Source organism: Plectropomus leopardus, chromosome 5, assembly GCF_008729295.1.
Source record: "Plectropomus leopardus isolate mb chromosome 5, YSFRI_Pleo_2.0, whole genome shotgun sequence".
Lineage (NCBI taxonomy): Eukaryota > Metazoa > Chordata > Actinopteri > Perciformes > Serranidae > Plectropomus > Plectropomus leopardus.
The window spans coordinates 33,952,039-33,972,759 of NC_056467.1; the positions used below are offsets into that span (position 1 = coordinate 33,952,039).

Here is a 20,721-nt window from a genome sequence, read left to right on the forward strand (position 1 = left end):
AGGCTGAGGCTAGTTGCGGCCCATCCCACCCCTCCTCTCTCTCCCCTCCACTTCCCAAACTTCCCATTCCCATTAACGGGAGGCTAAAGATTGCGGAGGAAGGGAAAGGAGGAAGAAAAGCAAAAGAGCATGACTGCTCTGTTTTTCACCCCCAACCCTCCCTCCGTCCTCAGTATAATCAAATAAAGCAGGAAGCTTCCGAGACGGAAGAGGAGTGTTTATTGATATTTGCATGAGCTGTTTCACCCCATGTCCTGTCCCTGCAGTTGGTTTTCTGTCCACCACTTTTGAAAATTCTGATATTGTCAATGTTTTCAGCTCATATATCATGCCTAACTCAATGTATATAAACAACTGAGGCACAAAGGTTCTGTTTTTTTCAGTTTGGAACAGATGATTATCATCTTAAACTCCAGCTCCACATCTGCTGCAAAATGACTATGACTTGTCAATTTATTGTAAAAGAGGATATCATGTAAAATACCATGTCCTTAAATAAGAACTGGTGACCAACTCCATCTATGCCCTTAGTTGGACATAAAGGAGCACACACTACTAACATTGGAGCCAAGAGAAGTCTGTTGAGAGTATTGGTTTACTGCTGCTTACCTTCAAGTGCTTAAAAAGTTAAATTAAGACTCAAAAGTGGCCTTGAAGTGGAAAACTGTGGTGGGAACTGAATGGATACTGTATTGCATATCATTTGTGGAGCAATGCCAAGAGAGAATCTCCATCATCCAACATAAAGGCAAACCGAGTTTTAAATCTGGTAACCCACTTCCTATGCAAACGCATGAGCACTGACTCCAGCAAGTTTCAACCTTTTATAAGGCCATATAAAACCCAAGAATAACCACTGGGTAGTTTTACTGATGTAAAAATCATCTGCACAACCATTTTAAGAGAAATCTTATTCATTTTAAAAGCATAATATTCTATAAAGCTCTTTATTGTTGTGATATGTAGTGTCAAAATAGATTGTGGGTTAGGGTGCCAAAGATAGATGTCAGTTTTCCGACACCAATTTCCAGTAGTCATCTCTTCAAAGTGCAGTGAACCCTCGTAAAACCAGTTTGGCAGCGCTGAGAGGATCTGGTGTTTGAATGGTGCAGTGCTGAGAAGTTGCCTTGAGTAACAAAGGGAAGCTTTTTCTTGAACTGCCACTGTGAAAGGCTGTCTTGTTATTTTCAATGGTCCTTTTGTTAGAGTTCATTGAGAGGCGACAGCTTGATTTCCCCTCAAGCCAACCATGTGTGTGTGAGTGTGTGTGTGTGCACATGTTGTCACTATCTGACATATCACTCGTCATACTATTGTGAGTGTGTATGTGTGTGTTTGTGGACGGAGTGCAGTAATCCAAGCTTACCTGCAGCCCTGTGGGCTTGCTGCTGACTGCTCTTTAAAGGTCACAACTCATGACCTCTGGGGTCTGGGCCAGATCAGTGTCCTGGGGTGCCATTGTCTCTCTCCCATATGCAACATACATACCAGACATTTTGCACAGCGGGGTTTTTACTGAATAATTAGTCAAGACTGTGTATTGTTGTAGATTTATCATTCATGTGTGGTTTTAGGGACAATGCATCTTGAGCAGATATGCATCTTAGGGCTGCATGGATTTACAGTATTTAAAAAACATTATTGTATTGTTGTTACTGCTGTCAGACAGTGTCATCAGCTCAGACTAAAGACTCAGAATCAGCCTGCTGGAGCTTTAGTCCAATCAGATGGCTGCTCATTTGTAAACAGTCCCTCAGAGCATCAGCACTGGCAATGTGTGAGATATGATTCAGTGTAATTGAAAACATGTTTATTGTTGAGTTGAGAAATTCTCCATGTGTGAACTGATTGGAATCTCAAATCCCAATTATTATGAAAATGGATAAGATTACAAAGGTGAGACAGGCTAAGTGGCATCCTGTAAGAGAGAAGAAGGAAGAAAATAAGGAAGAAGGAATATAATAATGAGGGAACAGAGGGATGGAGGAAGGATTAAATGAATTAAATAAAGGAGGGAGGTTTAAAAAGCAGAACCAAAGTAAGGGGGAATTAAAAGAAAGAGGGAAAGATGGGAAAAGTAGCAAAATAAAGACAGAAAAAAGGAGAAGTAAAGCGGGGAGAAAGAGGGAATGAAGGAATAAAGTTTTAATAAAAAGGGGAAACAGAAGGGTAAATGGTATGGAACCTGATTGCCATTATAAATGAATAGGATTATTAACACACACACACACACACACACACACACACACACACACACACACAAAACGTATGCAGCGCACTAACATTAAACGCCTCACTATGGTCTGCTAAGAAATGTGAGATCAGACCATTGTGTGTTTTCACAGCTATTCAATGTTCAGTTATTTCTCATTCTACAACATTTTACTATTACAAATATATATTAATAATATTAATATTTTTGTTAATCTGGAAATTGAGATTAGACAGGATTCATTTTGAAATTAAGTAAGTACTTTCTATTATTTATATACACAAGGCATGGTGCCAGACGAAGTGACTGATGCCCCTTTTTCCACTTAAATGAGTGCATGTTAGTGGGTATTTTAAGTGCGATGGGAAATGACACTAAATATGTCCTTTCTCATTGCCAGTAGAGCAGAGCTGCGCACATGGCACTGCAGCTGATGAGCATTCCTTTCTGTGTGTGTTTGGGTTTCTTTTACAGGTGAATCACTTCGATATCACAGTCAGGCAAGAAAACAGGTCAAGTAAACAGTAGAAAGCAGCGTGGATGGAGGGCTGTTAAAGCTGTGCATAGTTATGTGTTATTATCATCTGAAATGCTACAGTGACCACCGAAGCTGTGCTTTCCCACGAGGGCGTCACATGGCTCTTCTCTCTTTTAACATGGCTGGTCTTTTTATTTTTCTCTGTGCTGTATAAAAGATGAGAAAAATCTGTTTTAAAGGGATTCAAATGAATGCCTCATCCTGCCCAAGGCAATGTGATGCAGCAGAGGAAACTCATGGTTGTTTTTACATGTTATATTAAAATAAATCTCCAAACCCTGCAAAACCACCTGCTTTTTTTTCTTTTCCAAAACTCAATAGGCACATAGCAATCTGGCACACAACCACATGCTACAAAGATGGAGCCTGTGTAGCAGGTAATTAACCCTGTCCTGCCAGCGGGACGTGTCCTGTCTCTGCACCAGCTACCTGAGGTGTCCCATCTATGCCTGATTTATTTCTGCTGTGAATATGTGCCTTCGACATGCCAAACCAGCAGAATGATAAACTTGCTAAATTCCTTCCTTACCTTTGCTTGGTAGAGTTGCAGCCTTCTTGTTTTTTAGATCAAATCAAATCAAATCAAACTTTATTTATAGATCATTTTTCATACATTTAATGTAGCACAAAGTGCTTCAAAAGTTAAAAACATAAAACAACATCTAAAGATACTAGAGATAAAAGCATGCATCAACATCTCTGTGTTCGCTTGGGAGAGAAACGGGCGGACTCTGGCAATATTTTTGAGATGGTAAAATGCCGTTTTTGTTTAGTTTTTAATGTGTGGAATAAAACCAAGCTCAGAGTCAAAGATGATGCACAGGTTTCTTTTCTTGTTGTGATGGGTTTAAAAACAGTGTCTGAAGTTTTGCTGCAAGTAGTTCTCTGCCATCTAGGACCTGATATCTAAAATGCAGTTAAAAAGTGCATAGAGTGGTCCTGGGTCGAGAGGAGACACAGAGATATATAGCTGTGTATCATCAGCATAACTGTGAAAGTTGATGCCATGCCTCCTGATGATGTTCCCAAGTGGGAGCATGTAGAGATTAAAAAGTGTGGGGCCCAGAATTGAGCCATGGGGCACATCACAGTGTATTTTATAGTTCTTTGAGGAGCAGGTAGCCATACTTACTAAAAATTCTCTATCTGTATCGAAAGCAGCACTAAGATCCAGTAGCACCAGGACAGAAGGTTTTTTCATGTCCATGTCATACCTGAGATCATTTACATCTTTAACAGGGCTGTCTCTGTACTGTGGTTCGTCCTAAAACAAGACTAATAATTGCCTAAAATATTGTTTTTATTTAAAAAATCATTTAGCTGAGTAAAAACAAGTTTTTCTAAAATTTTGCGGTAAGTTGGACACTGGTCTGTAGTGATCAAGAATGTTAGCATCTAAGTTGCTCTTCTTCAGAAGCGACTTGACCACTGCTGTCTTAAAGGCAGTGGGAAAGACAGCCGTCTGAAGAGAGCAATTCATGGTATTTAAAAGTTCGAAGAATCCATAAAATGTTTTAAAAAGTGAACTGGGAAAAGGGTCTAAAAAGCACTTTGTAAGATTTACTTGGGAGAAAACTCTACCAAGCATTTCAGCATCAACTAGGACAAAACTCTTCAGTGTTTCCTGAGATAAAAGCAAAGATTCAGGTGTGTTAAAAACCATATTCTGATATGGTAATGCATCTGATCTAATTTTATCAATTTTACCTCTGAAGTGGTCTGCAAAGTCCTCAAAAAGGGAGTCTTTCGACATCCTGCTGGAAGAGGATTTTTGGACTGTGTTTATGGTCTGTGATGAGTTTAGAGAAGTGAGCCTTTCTGGAATTTTTGACTGCATTATTGTCAATTTTTAGTTGCTCACGGAGGATTTGGTAATTTATTGTCAATTTGTTTTGTCTCAATTTTCTTTCTGCTGTCCTCCAGTTTCTTTTTAATTGTTTTATTTTTTCATTTCTTCATGGGAATATAGGATTTCTTTTCACCTTCCTCGTTTTCAGTGGGGCGGCAGAGTCCAGGGTCGACTTTAATTTGCTGTTAAAATTCTCAACGATAAAATGACACGAGGAAGGTAAAATGTCAACAGGAATGTCACGTAAAACCTTAATGAAATTTCCAGCCACTTCAGAAGTAAGATAGCGTTTCCTCACAGTTTGCGTCAAAGCTTCCCGCTGAATAAAACCAGTGATGTTAAAAAAGGCAATGCCAAGCCAACAACAGAGGACACACTGGTGGACAGGCTGGAGGTTAGGACAAGATCCAGAGTGCGTCCTCTGTTGTGAGGGGGTTCAGTGACGTGTTGAATAAAATATATGCAGTTAAGCAGGTTTAAAAACTCTGAGGTGATTGAGTCTGACCAATTATCAATATGTAAGTTAAAATCACCAGAGATAATGATTTTATTGTAAGAGGTGTGGATAATTAAAAGTAAATCTGAGAATTTGTTAATAAAATTAGCACAGTGTTTGGATGGTCTGTAAATTGTCAAACATAAAATAGGAGGGCTGCTAAAAACAAAGGCATGGTATTTAAAGGTGGTTACACTGTCGTATGACACTTCCTTAAAAACAAACCTGTCTGAGTAGATTGAGGCAGTGCCACCACCTTTTTTGCCGCTTTTTGAGGAAGGATGAGCTTCTTGAGTAAGGGGTCCTTCTTCTCTTCTGCCTTCGTACAATTCTTGTTATGCTGACAGGTTAACTCTATGAGGCCACGCCATGAGGGCTGAGCCTCATTCATTCCCATGAGAGCTGCTCATTGGCGCATGAAGCAGAGAAGGCTCTTTTTCCAGACTTAGAATTGTGTAAAATACCTGGATCTACTGGCCCATAGAGTATGCGAACTAGAGATTAATGGCAGCCGAGCACGGCCGAGTGGTTAACTTTCGCCGGCTGAGTGACCGACTTCCGGATTAGCGCCTCGCTAGCTTGACTGGCGGTCTAAAAAATTTAATTTTGTGGCTCTTTAAGTACTTTCCAAATGTTAGTGAACAGGATGGTTTACATCTAGATAGTGATAGAAGATGTTTCACAGGAGTTTTGACACAAATTTTTTTTTTACTGATTTACAGATGTCTCTTTCCGGATGTATGTCAATGGGGAAAAGTCTTTCTGGGCCAGTGTGCATCACGTGACCGACTTGAACGGTGTAATTCCACTTTTGGCCACTATGTAAAATTTGCATCAGAGCCTGGCGCACTTCCTGGGCGCTTGGTTAACTGTAATAATTCCTTCCTGACAATGCACAACGAACAGCACTGTCCATGGTGCTGAGAGAAGAGTGCTATGTTTCATTATAGAACCATGATTGAATTCTGTTTGTGCAGGAGGAACAGAGATTGGATCAGGTGCCAAGCTTTAAAAGGACACAACAAAAACTTAAACTCAACACTATTGTTTGTGCTCCAATTTTTCACAAGTTTAAGTTAAAGATTAAACTTTATTTATGCACACAGATGACTTATCTCTCAAATTTTAGTCCCAAATTTGTTAAAAATCTGTTTAAGTTAGCATTTCTCCTTTGTGTGTGTCCTCTTACACTGCTATTCATCACTCAACATGCTGCTCACTTACTCTCACTCACTGCCTGCTGCCATAGTAGCCTTGTTGTGGTCATTTCTGTTTATGTGAAATTCTCAAATATATAGAAAAAAAAGATGTGTAGCAGAACTTCAACAGGTTTTCAACAGTTTTTTTCTTCGTCTTCATAAATCATGTCATGACCCCTCAGAGTCATTCTGTGACACTGTAGATGGACATGACATATCATATATCATATTTTACTGCACAGCTACTACTTTTACTTTTATAATAATACTTTTGCACCTTTATTTAAGTTAATTAAGTTTAAATGCAGGACTTGAACTTGTAATTAAGTATTTTCCCACTGTAAAATTGGTACATTTATAAATAAAAATAAAGAGAATGTGCACAGTTTCCATTTGTGGTGCTGGTGAGTTTGTCTTTAAAAGCAGCCTTCCACTGTGCCAGTCGGAGTTGTTCACAATGACATGTTATTCTGAGTAACTGAACAAATCATTTACCTCCAAAACATGTGCTCTCTAGTAAATCCTGAAATAAGTTAAACTAAGTCAGTCCATGTCAGTAATTGTTTCAGGTGATTTAATTCTGCAGTAAAGTTCTTAATTACCTAATATTCAGCCTGTGCGAACAAACGAAGTAAATGAAATGATACAAGCTGTTAAGACAAACCTTATATGCTGCGTGTTTTGTGAGAATTCTTGTTGAGTGATGCAAGGTATGCGTGTTTGTGTGTGTGTCTTCCCTGTAAGCTCTGTGACTCAGCCTGTAAACAGACACCTATGAGCAGCTGGGCACTTGGCTCCAGCACAATTCCCTGACAGAGAGGAGAGGAACTGTAGACCTCCACACATACACAAACCCACACCGTGTATGCATGCACCAACAAGCAGTACATCAACACACACACACACACACACACACACACACACAAACATCCATAAATACACAGATCCATTCGACAACACACTCTCACACAAACACATTTCCCTCAGCTCCCACAGGAGACAGACACTGCCATGTTTACTGGCTCGCCGGAAACCTTCACAGGAAGGAGCGAGAGACCAGTGCCTATTGCTCTGTCTCTCTCTCTCTCTCCTTGCTCTTCCAAACTTTTTCTGCGTCTCTGGGACATCTCTATATCAACACTTTGGTCAGTTTATTTGTCCAAGGCAACAACTCAGCAGGCTTTATTGCTCTCCAAATCTAAATCAGGAGGGGGCGTAGGGGACAAATTTCCGGATGAACCCGCCAGTGGACACACTCAGGAGAATGTAAACCGGGCCTGAAGCATAAGTGATAACAAATAAGTGATGTGCACTAGCTGTGAGCCGTACTCTCCAAATGTTTTTGTTTTTACTCTGAAGGACACCGAGGAGTCTGGCTGGAGCTTCAGCCAGAAAAACACTCCAGAAGCTTCCAAACACTGTCGTCCACTCTGTCTCTCCCTCAAGAGCGGGCTTGTCCTGGCCTTCACACTCAGAACAGAGGTTTTTTCTTGGGGCTGATGATTCACTTGGAGCAGAAGAAGAAGAATAGGATGGTACCAATGGGCCAAGTGGAACTATAATTTCACCCAGTTGACAAATAATATCAAGGGTTGTTTAATAGAAAATCTTCTCACTGCAGTCTTCCCTCCTTCCCAAAGAAAATAAGAAATCAAGACCGGGCTTGCAAAAAGACCACAGAAAAATATGACTTAGTGCATATATTCAATATACACATTAATAATATATTCTCAGTTATTGCGTCTGTTTAATGCTTGATGGCTTATATTGGATTATCATGGGAGAGAGAATTCTTCAAGTCAACACATTCTCCCTCCCAATTCCTTAAATAGGGATGATTGGTCAGAGGCCATATGTTTTCAAATGTGACACTCCAGGTACCCCTCTAGCATCAGATCAGGCTGCTCAGGGATAGCATGTCAGTATCCAGCCTGTCCTCCTTCTGAACTCACAAAGCACTGCTGCTTTGTGAGTGGTGTGTACAGTAAGATGACGAAGCTAAAAGTCGTTGCTGGACGATGTGAACTGAGAATGTGATCGGACAGAGCTGTTACCTTTGTTATTATATGCTGGTGGACTGACAGAACCTGTCGTGTCTGCATGAAATGCTGCTGGCAATATAAGGCGCTTGAGAGCACCTATAGAGCAGGTGGGATGGGTGGTGGATGGATCCTACAAACCCTGGACTGTCATTTGTTCACTTCCTGTCTGAATGTGGTTTTTCTATCCACACCTTAAAATGTGCCTCCCTCCCCTAATACTATTGGTTGCCATTTGCTGTTGTTTTCTAAACGTAACCATGTGTCACATCGTCCCATGTGCATTTTTTGACATCATTGTATCCCAGAACATCAACAGAAAACACAGAAAGATATCTAGAGTGTAATAGGTAGACGTGGAAGTTCACTGCAAAGCGGCAACATGTGACAACTTAGAATGGGAACGTGTTGTAATATACACATATAGTGTCTTTTCAAAATTAACTTCTGTGTTCACAGGAAATGTACAGTTTTGCTGGTTAAATGCATACAGTCTTGTTTCAAAATAAACTCCCAATGTAGGTTTCCTCATTTTAAGGGTTACTTTCTTAGGTTTGACAATGTATTATGTGTGCGATCCACCGAGGGAGATTTAAAAAGGAGATGTTAGTGGTTAGTGGCTAATTCAAACAAAAAGAACAGCAGTCGTAAACGCATCAACTAAGAGATTCAGGAGCTCTTTACCCTCCAAGCAGAGGAGGGTAAATGATTGTTATTGACACTTTTATGCCATTGTTGTTATTAGAAAGCTCTGCCAACTCTGCCAAGTTTTATGTCATGCTAGAGGCTGATGCTGTTGTGTTGCATGTCCTGCCCGCCATGCCCCTTTTGATTGCGGGATCGCTGGTGTTTGGTTCAAAGAGGGCATGAAGAAGGGAACTCGTCTCTATAGTGCCATCTATGTGTAAAAAGGCCTAATAGCTCTATCAGCACTGTTGCCATTGTAGAGCGCTGTTTATGGAGTTAGCACCATAAGCTAATAGCTGCGGGATCAGCCTCCATGTTGAGAACCATGTGCTAACAATAATGCCCCAACTCTGAATCATAAATATGCTCTGAATGTCACATACAGCTGCTTTAATGAGGATATCACCTCCGGATGTTAAGACATATAGTAATCCCTGCTTAAAATGATTTTTAAAAAAAAAAAAAAAAAAAAAAGAAGAAGAACTACATTTACATCCAACTGCATTTACTCTTTCTCTCTAATTGAATAAATATAGAATTTATGAGTATGCAAACAGTGTTCATTTCAACCGATTGTGTCCAGCTGTTAAGCATAATGAATGTCTTTCTGACAGGGCAGAGCAAAAGAAAACTTTCCACATCTATTTCCAAACAGGTGTGTAGGCGAGGGGCGAGCAGAACACAAAACTTTTTAACCAATGAAGGTCTACTCACAATAAAGAAATAAAGATTTTTGCAATTTAGACAGTGTGTAGGAGTTTTTCTCTAGGCTTTCTTTTGAAAGGGCAGAAAATTGTGTGATTATATTTTTTAATTTTTCCATGTTTATCTTTGGTTTCTGAGTTTAAGCTGCAGGATAATGTTCAGGTGGAGGAGAACTTGTAAATGTGAAATGTGTTGAATCTAGTACCACATATCACATGCTACAACTTAGTGATATTTTTGCCCATCTACACTGTTAAAGACACACTGACACACTAAACCCACACTGACTGTCCTCTCAGGCCCATCACACACACACACACACACACACACACACACACACACACACACACACACACACACACACACATGCTGTACACACTGTCCTGCTGCTATTAATGCACAGGAACTGCTAATTTTTTGCATGAGGTCCTTCCTCCTCTCTCAGTCCTTCTCCCTTCCGATATCATCCTCTTTTCCAAGCGCACTGCTTCTCATTCTCTCTCTCTCTTTTTTTTCAACACTTTTGAACAAAGTCTTTCTTTATTATCACTGCCAACAAAAACCAGTACACTTTTCCCGTCAGCACCCACAGCAATGCTTTAGAGGGTAGCACTTCCAATTAGCTGCTGGTTGGAAATTTTGATCACAGCGTATCAGAGAAAGACAGAGAGAATGTGTGTGTTTGTGTTCCACGGAGGATTTTTTTTTTTTTTTAAGTTTGTCACTGTTGTAGAATTAGTCTTGTGTATTGGTTTACAGCAACAGCACAAGACATGTATTTCTCTTCACTTTGAATAACATGAGGTATTGTAATATTAGATTTATGAATGGTTTTCGTTTAGCACAGTTTAATTGTGTGTTTAGTTTTCTCTAGTGTGAAAAAAGCTTTGCCTGCTTTTGAACTTAAATGAATAAAAGTGACCCTTTGTAATAATAATAATAATAGATTATAGGCTTCTGAGTCAGCCTTGCAGGTTAAAACATGATACACTAAGTACACTGACACCATAGTATTTATTATAACCAAAACATTTATTTTGAATTTTTAATCTTTATGATGTCCAATTAACCTTAAGAGGATCTGAAAATAATTTTCTGTAACCGCTTGTCCTTGTAAGGGTCGCGGGGGGGCTGGAGCCAATCCCAGCTGTCAAGAAAAAAAAAATTAAAAAATGACGGATCTGAAAATTCCAACAAAATTAAAAGGAGAGCTTACAATTTTAAATGACCATCACAAATAACAACCTAGTTGCTGTTGGCTATGATGTTTGTCCTTTCCAGAGATATCACTATATCAAATGTGTGTTTTCTGTTAAAAAGTAAAAACATAAGAAAGTTTGACGTTATTAACAACTTACTCTCACTCACTACTTTTTGACTTTACGGAAACTGTGTTAATTTGTGACAAACCTACTCAAACTGCCCGACCCATGACCCACAGGCTGTGGGTCGACCCACGCATCACTAGAACAAAAAAACACAAATTTTGAATTAATTCATCACATTCTCATTCTTATAACTCATAAAATAGGTGGGTAGTTCCCACAAGCAACAGACTTTCATGTGGGAGTCCAGTGTTTGCTTCCTGCCTGAATATGATATTTTTTTCCTACACCTTTCCATGTTCCTCCTTCCCCTAATCCCAATCATCTGTGCCAGCATGTGCATTTGCTAACATCATAGCGTTAGTTGCCATGTGCTTTATTTGCCTAAACATAACCATGTGCTGCATGATCCCATTCTTTGTATATGTTGACATCATGGCAGTGGCATCTCGGAGCTTAGACTGACAAAGCAGCAACATGTTTCAAGTTGAGATGAAAAGGTTTTGATTGATACAGCCCCAAAACACTTAGAGATAAATATCACAATAATTGTGATCAGAGGTTCTTGAAATATTTAGGAAAATACACAATAACACACATCTCAACATTGGCAGAGATATATTATGGCCCCTTTCCTAACAAAAAGTGACGATGACATTTACAGATGGAAATTACTGTTCTTAGTTCTTCTTGAGGCCCTGACACACCAAGCAGTGTGCAGCGGTCAGTCGCTGCAAGTTGGGCTGTCAGTGAGCATCAGTGAGCATCTTGACAGCTTTGTCTTTGCAACATGTACTACACCATTGACCTTCATCTGCTTTATTTTAGCTAAGGATGGCTGTTGGTTTTATGTGTTCTTGTGCAACTTTTTGGCCAAAACATGATGCAAGGGGCTTTCGTTGCTGCCAGTTCTCTGATGTTGGTTTGGTGTGCCTGGGCCTTTAGACAAAGAATTGACATAGAATGAACATTCTTCTATAATTTCTGCTCCTCTTTCAAGCACTTCCCGTAGCATTTTTCTTAAAACAATTTTCTGCTTTACGTCATGGAAAAATTTACTTTTTCTCTTATTTACAAGGGAAAAAGAAGGTTTTATTAAGTCCTGGACCAAGTGGGTCAAATTTGTAAAACCCTCATGACCAAATTTTTGAGATAATCGAACGAATGACCCTGTTGTATAGTTTATTCAAGGAAACCTTGTTCATTTCTATTGCTTTTTCTCAAGTGTCCTCCTGGCATATTTCCCGGTGCTATTATGTAAACATTTTATCTCTTCAATAATCTACAAAGTTCTTTCATTTTGAGAAAAAATACAAACTGATGAAAAAAAGGCATATTAATAATCACATTAGTCCCTAAGAACTAATCTTATATATATTCTGTTCAGTCTTGTATTGTGTAACAGTCTAAAGTTTTCAAGTGTTTGGCAGACATCATGCTTCATTTGCAGTTATCATTCATTCTGAATATTTTCATCATGAATATTCCATGCCTCATAATACTTGTAATCCATTACATTGCACAATGCCAGTGAGCTTAGCCAAGTGTTCACAGATAGACAACAGCTTTTCTCGGTAGTGGACTTGCTAGACAATAAATATTTGGACACTGAGGGTGATACAGGCCCGTTGCACAGTGAGGAGGACCTTGAACTCTTCGTTCTCCCACACTGAGCTTTAGAGGCCGAGCCAGAGGGGAGAGGAGCGACCACCACACATGGCTGAACACACCCGTGTAAACATGGACTCTCCTGTGTGTTACCCTAGTATCCTTATACTCATTCACACACTGTTAATGCAAGAGAATACTCTCTGTAATAAACATTTTTATTCAGTGCATAATTTCACCTGAATGAATACAGTCATATCAAGATTGTGACTGAGGCAGGAAGCACAAGTCCTACCACACTATTCCTGTCCAGTTGCTGTTCTAAAAGCTTCTTTAACTCTTAGGGTTAACATTTACTGTATATGTATCTTTATAGACAGGCTATCTACAAAAAAATGTTACAAATGTCACATCCTGAGTTAAGTATAGAGAGTCTCTCCCCAGTAAAAAGTAAATCAGAGTCAGAATCTGCTTTATTGGCAAAGTATGTAGGGGTCTGAATGCAGCTCAGTTAAAGGGTTAAACTGTGTAATTTTAATAGATTAACATTTTCACAATTAACATTTTAAGAAAAATATTATCTTTCTTTCTTAGAGAAGTTTTTATGTTTTCTTTCACTCATAAAGACTATCATAAAACAGGATCCTCGCGAAGGTGGCTGCCAGTGAAAACATGATTTAAACACGCCGCCTTTCCCGGACAGTAAATCATCAACATGAGTCAATACAATATTGATCAGTGGCATTATCACACGACAATGATGAGTATGAGCAGTAGGCCAGGCAAAGTAACACAACAAAAACACAGACAGTATGATAATAACATCCAAAAAGTTTTACTCTCAGTGTTTTCTATGGCTTGAGAAATACTTCCACAAAAAATCAAGAATGTCACTATACATGTGTTTTTAACAGTGTAGCATTATCATATAAAATAATAGTGTGTTTCCCAGACAAATTGATAGTGAGTTCACTATGTCCTTTCAGATGTGAAACTGTCAGGGACGAGGGACAGATACACAACAACATGACAGGCTCCCATTGAATTACAGAGTGGGTAACACATCATCAAAACTGTGATTTCCCTCCTTTATCTACTGTGCTGACTGTAGAGATCTTATGTGCTGTTTTCACTGACATGGATTTAAACTGTAAGTGTGTGAAGACATAGAACTGCTCAGGGTTTTTTTAATCAGCATTTTTCCCTTGCTCTGCCTCAAGTAATAAGATTACCTTTTACATTTGGAGAAAAACAGGACAGCCTCTGCAAGTATTTACTTGTTTGTATGTTTATTTACTATACAGGTAACTTTTTACACATTGATAAAGGGGTTGACAAGTGCCCATGTACAATGACATCTGAACAACAGCAGTGTGTTTTAAGATAAGTACAACCGGGCCTAGTAGGCTCACTGAAATCTGTGTAACTCATAAGACACTAACGGCCGCTCCTTTTGTGCAAAGCAGAGCTCTGGTAGTGTTGGAGGGGGGTGGGGTTTCATCCTTCAGGGCCAGACTGAACTTCCTGTGAAGGTGTAAGGGATAAACGAAGAGAGGGATGCTGGGAAAGGGTGAGGCCGTGTGAGGAGATGAGAGTCTGAGCCCGGCTTAGACATCCTCCTCTCAGAGGCTCCTGACATCCCTACTGGCTATCATATTCTCCATGGCCTTAACACACATCTCCCACACAAACACACACACACACACACACACACACACACACACACACCTTTTCTTGCTCTTTTCTTCTCCCTGTCCCTGTTCTGACCCTGAGAGCTGCTTTTATAGAGAGCAGAGACACTTAGTGCTGTCGGACCACTTGTAGAGGCTTCTGTCCCTTTTATTCTCTCTGGCTTCAGCATGCATCAAAAGCAGAGGTCTAACACCGCTGCTGGCAGCTTTGGGTCACACCAAATGACAGTGTGGCAAAGTGTGGAAGTTCATAATGCCCTGTATTTGAATTTACTGCCTGAGAACTGTCTGAATTTTTAACATAGGGAGAGTGTGATTTTAGAAATTGTCCACAACAGGAGTAAAGTTTCTATGAGACTGTCCCCACCAGAAAGACAATATCACTGTTCCTTCCAACACTGAAGGCAGTCTGCGTTTAAAATGATGACTGTCCTCAATAAATAGCAACCTCATAATTAGCATAACATCACAACATCACAGATGTCTCAGGGGGGAGGACAGGATGGTTGATTAGGTTACTGTCTGGTGCTGACATGGTAGACATGGCTGTTCACACCGTAGCTTATACCAACATTCACTGTTATTGTGCTTTAACCATGACAGTAGAGTTGTCCTTACTGGCACCATGGCTTAGATCCTCCCCTAAAGATAATCATATAGTTTTATTTTATTAAACTTAACCAAACCTTAACCATCAAGATTTTTGTAAGACACAAGGGCGTGTTGCTCCCTGCATCTGTCATGAGAATGTCACATGATTCTATTGTTTGTTTCTTACTCGATAATTGATGTAGTGCTCTATCCATGTAACCTGCACACACCATAATAGTAACTTATCAGGAGAAAGAATCAGGCTTCATGGGAAATGTTATTTTTAAAAACACACAAAGCTAGTCTTAAGAACTTTCAACATGTTCTCATTCCAAACTTTTCACATGGTGCTGCTCTGTCAGGACCCTTCGCATCAACGTATGACGTTTTTGGTATCCTTGTGCATCCGCTGTTTACACTCTGGGATGCCTTACAGTGATGTCAACAAATGCACATGGTGGGATGAAGCAGCACAGTCCTTGTGTTTACACAACAGCGCACCAAACTCACAGATGGTTAGGTTTAGGCAAAAGAGGCACATGGTAAGGTGTAGAAAAAAAACACACACAAACATCCACATGGGAAGCAAACTCTTGCACAACAGTTAGTTGTTTGTGTGATCCATCCACCTCCCCACCCGCTCGCCCTATGAGCACACTCACGCTCCTTATACTATGTGGGTACCAGCAGCGTTATAACCTGATACTCTCGTTTGCATTTCAGACACATTGTCGTACATCCATACATAGACAGACGTATGGATGTATGACAATCCCCAAAACATAAAGTTATTCTCATGAACTCAGTATCTTAAATCTGCCTTTAAGGAATTTGTTCTAATTTTACACATATGTCCTCTTGGACTCATTGATGAATGGATTAGATTTTGGTGGTTTAAGGTCAAGGTCACTGTGAACAGGTCCACTTCATTCATGAGAATGTGGCACTCAAGAACACCATGTGGGATTTTCTTTAAATTTGATGACATCTATTTGGATTCAACAATGAACTGATTAGATTATGCTGGTCAAAGGTTATTGTGACATCGCTTCTGTCTCATTCTTGTGAATGTGATTTCTCAATATTGGGATATATATTTGGCAGAAATGTGCTATGACCTTAAAAAACATCTCTTTGGCCATAACTCAATAATTCATATGCTAAATAAAGCTGCAAGCAGCGATGAAAAGGCCCTCGCACCCCCATGTACATTGAGGGTACTGGTGGGAGTCCAGCCGAAGTGTTCGTTAATTTTATGTTTGGACCCTGGAGTGATATATTTCACATGGACTTCCAGGGGCCACTAGGTGACACTGGAGGGCACATAAATGCCACCTCATCCAGTTCACCCATTGCCAGTGGGTGGCACAGTGAGTATGACAGGCAACTGACATGCTGATGTCTTCAGGTCTGCAGCCTGATCACACCAGCTAAATTTGGGGCCAATTGGTTGATGCAAAGTGAAGTTACAACAACTTCCTGTTTGGCTTGCATACTGTGTTGCCACGGCAATGGTGTTCAAGGAAAACTTATAATCTTCACAACAAGGCATCATCAAGGTCTTAAAGTGTTTTTGTTTTTTTTAACCAACTTTGAGCTGAATACAGATGTGTTCAGGGTGGGACCCTTATCAAATCTATGAAGTTTCAGGCATATCAGACAATGTACACCAAAGTTACAACAATTCCCTCTCTTATGGCAAAACATCAAAATTCGACACAGTGACACGGGAGAACTGTAAAAGTTTTGCGCTGACCTTTGATAACTTTTCATCTCCAAGGGGTTTAGATTGGACACGCCAAATTTGAAGTTGATCAGATTAATCCTGTAGAACAAGTTTGCAAAAGTTTGAGGCCAGAATTCATCAAAAATTAGCAAAAACAAAACAAACAAACAATCAAATAACAAAATTCAAGTGGCCGACTTCCTGTGGGGTTTGGGGGGTGGGTCCACAAGGCTTTTTTGTGCATCTAGACAGGATAGACAAGTCTACCAGATTTTATGAATGCAGGTGAACAGCAGTGAGAGGGCTGCCTCATTAAAATATTGTAGGGGGTGATACTGAGGCATGCTAGCACTAACAGAAAATGAGCATATAGACCTACTCAGAGCTGAACTGTTGTCCACCATGCCAAGTTTGGAGAAAATTTTAGCATGTACAGTAAAGTTATAATAATTTTCCCCTCTATGGCAAAACATCAGCATTTGATGCTAAGCCGAAGACAAATGGTAAAAATTTTGCATGGATCTTTGATAACTTTCAACTTTTCATGAATGTCTTGGGATCATACAGACAGAATTTCAACTGGATCTGATTAATTGTGTATACCGAAGTTACAACAATTTTCTGTTTTATTGTGAAACATCACAATTTGACGCCGCGCCACGGGAAAATGCTAGAAGTTTGGTGCAGACCTCTGATAGCTTTTCGTCACAAAGGGGTTAGGATTGGACACACCAAATTTAAAGTAGATTAGATTAATCCTGTAGGACGAGTTTGCAAATGTAGGAGGGTGGAAATCGCCAAAAAAAAAATTGGAGGTGAAACTGACCATTGAGGCTACACATCACACAAAACCATCAAAATACGTATTTTTTTTTTTGCCAGGCCGAGCATGTGTACCATGAGTGTCATGAGTTTTTGGGCATGTTGTGACCAAGAGGTTCCTCACACCGTTCGGTGCTTAGGCCTAATTATGACAAAATTTCACACAAATGTCTAACAAGATAAAATTATGAAAAGATGACATTTTACTTCCAAATGGACAAAGGTCAACTTCACTGTGACATCATAATGTTCTGCAAAAACACTTTTCTGGCCATTACTTAAGGGGCTTTATGCAGGAAACGATAAATCAACAAATGTTCTCTTAAATTTGTTTGTATCCAGGATGTGTTCTTATTTTGTTAGTACCCATCAATTTCTTGGATTTAGCAGTGATTTTTTTATTTTTGCTCTTCTCTTAGATGAGAGAAAATTTCATGAGTAGTTGAGACCACTCTGACCAAGATAAGAGAAAAACATCTTGTTTTCACAGACAACAAGTGTTGACCAGTGCATGAAAAAAATACATTTTACATTTAAGAGATATTTGTAAAATGCATGAATATCATATTTAGATCATATTTTAGAGCAATTATAATTGATTATTAAATTTAGGGCTGAAGAAATACAACCATATTTGGTGCACTGATGAAGAAATTATGTCTTCACTTCATCTCTCAGAGTGCATTGTCTTAAACTTTACTTTCAAGCCATTTCATGGTGTTTTAAAATCTTCTTTGACTCTTTCATGACTAAAATATTATGCAAAATGTTCATTTCCTACATGTTATCCATTGATTCAAGGTGCAAGGTGTTTGTCAGATACTCAGCATATCTATTGTTTTTTATATATAGATATATGTGTGTGTGTGTGCGTGGGTGTGTATATATATTATATATATATATATGTGTGTGTGTGTGTGTGTGTGTGTGTGTGTGTGTGTGTTGTTTGCCATAACAAGATATATATATTGCCATAGCAACATATAACATATACACAACAATTCAATATATACAGCAGAAGATACTGTATATATACAGTTTATACACAGAAATTGATGTGCAGTTTGGTCCTCAGTAGCCATTGTTGATCAGAACTGAATCAGACCTGTGTTTTTTCCTGTGTACTAGATGCTGTAATATCACTGTGAGAGGACAAAAAATAACAGATATTAACCATTAAGGCTTTCAGTATAGTCATTGCTTTACTTTTTCTTTCTGTTTTCCATTTATTTATTTTCATCTATAATTCAATGTTAAACTTATCATCCAATCATTTGATTAAGTAACTGTATAAATATATTTAGATATATAATTGTGATCATATTTTATGATATTTTTCCCAGTTCATTGGTGATTTTCTAATGATTCTCTCTTTTTTAAGCTTATACCTTATTTCAGGTAATTCTTGTGTCATCTTTTACTAATTTTCTGCTGTGTTTTTGAAAAGGAATCAAACAAATTTGCTCCCAATTTAAGTTTCTAGTTATAATAATATCAAAGTTTGTGGAAGGCATCTAAACACAGCACAAGAAAACTAATGTTGAGCCAGATTTCAAAGGGTTAAATGTTTTCTTCTTTTCTCTTTCCATGTGCTGCTGTCCTCATGCCCTTGTCTCATGGATATATAGGTGAGTGCCACACTGCCACACAGTGCTCTGTGTCTGTCATGCTCTCACTCTGTGGCCCTCCTCAGTTTCGGTGTCAGGCCCTCCACACTCCCACCAAGGGCCCCTCCATTCTTCCTTGACACCCTGTCATTATTTTAATCAAATGCAATTACCAGCACTCTGAGGACAATTGAGTTCTGTTGACTGTCCTTTTTCTGTTACCCCTTGCCCCCCCCCCTTTTCAGCCCACTACAGCAACACACACATACACACACACAGACAGAATTGTCTCAGAAAGGAGTTAAAAGTCTAAAAGTTAGACGGGCGTGTGGGCTTCAGAGGATGGAAAGGGTCAGGGATTGAAGACACACATTGTACTCTCCACAATTCACCAACCTCATTTCAATGTTGGGGGGTTGGGGGGGGGGGGTGTCTCCTGGTTGCTGCAGGGTCAGAGAATATGATTGAAGTGTTAACAGAGACTTGTGTTTAGCTGGCCTGTCAGGGCTCAGCGTAAAGTGTATTTTAGAGTGTGTGTCTGTGTGGTTTCGCCCTATCATCCAGGCGTTGTTTTGGTCAGGAGGTGGGCGAGGCTTGGAGGAGTCGGGGGTTAAAAGACCGTGTGACGCTGTTGTGGGACGAGGCGTTGAACTGACTGCTTTTGTGCCAGGCAACAAAAAGATGCTTGCGCCAAAAGCAGGCCTGCCTTTGTCCTCGCCCCTCCCATTATGTTTGCACCACTGCAAAATATGATTTCAGATCATCCCAGAAGAAAAGGGAAGATGGGTTGAGAGTGAGGGGGGGCAGTTCTATCTGTGTGTGTTTGTGTGTGAGTGTGCGTGTTAAGGGAGGGAGGTGAGGAGGAGGGACAGCTGCTGAATAGCCTCCTGTGTAGTAATCAGCAGGCTGAGCCCCCAAGGATGGGGGAAGAAGAGCGGGATAAAGACTGTAAGTGTTCTGAAGATGTGACCGCCACACCACCGCTACTTTTGCCTTGTGGGCACTAGGAAAGAATTCACAGATCTGTCATCTGCCAGACATTACCCCAACCCCCCCACCTCCACCCCCTCTCTTTCTCTTTCTTTCTCTCTCTCTCACACACACACACACACGCACACACCCCTGTTCTTTCCCCAGCCACCCTCAAGGTTCCTTCCTGTAACTTTGGGTGACCTCCGCTCAGAACAGACACACAATAACCTCACGGATCTCTCAGTGGCCCCCTCCTGGTGTGAGAGGACTTAGTCGGTGTCTCAGAAACTCATGACTCGCCTTCAGGTAGACTGTAGTGTGTGTAAAAGAACGAGGTCAGGTTAGAAGCCAAGCAGCAGCACGGAGGATGCTCGCCCTGCACAATGCACTCCAACAAGAAGGCAATATAAACATGACACACCAACAGGGTGGGGGAATTCCTCATGCATGGTTACTAACCAAACATGAAATGTTTATGTTGTCTGTGTATGGGAGGGTGAGTGGATATGCACGCTCAAGAAAAACAAGGAACAAGGTTGACTCTGATCCGCATGTGGTGCCTCCCACCATTTCATGTATTCTTGCATCACAGCGTGGCAGGGAGGACGGCTGCCATCCCCTGACCAAAGATACGGATATTGAATAGGACAAGAC

General features: G+C 40.0%; 1 protein-coding gene across 1 annotated transcript in view; it reads left to right on the forward strand.

Annotated features, from left to right (window-relative positions):
• Positions 1 to 19,327, forward strand: part of bcas3 (BCAS3 microtubule associated cell migration factor) — a 273,341-nt gene extending 254,014 nt beyond the window's left edge. Inside the window, 1 exon segment of the mRNA XM_042486205.1 lies at positions 19,117 to 19,327. Within this exon segment, the coding sequence (XP_042342139.1) occupies positions 19,117 to 19,235 (119 nt within the window). The 3' untranslated portion in view covers positions 19,236 to 19,327.
• Positions 19,328 to 20,721: the final 1,394 nt, after the last annotated feature.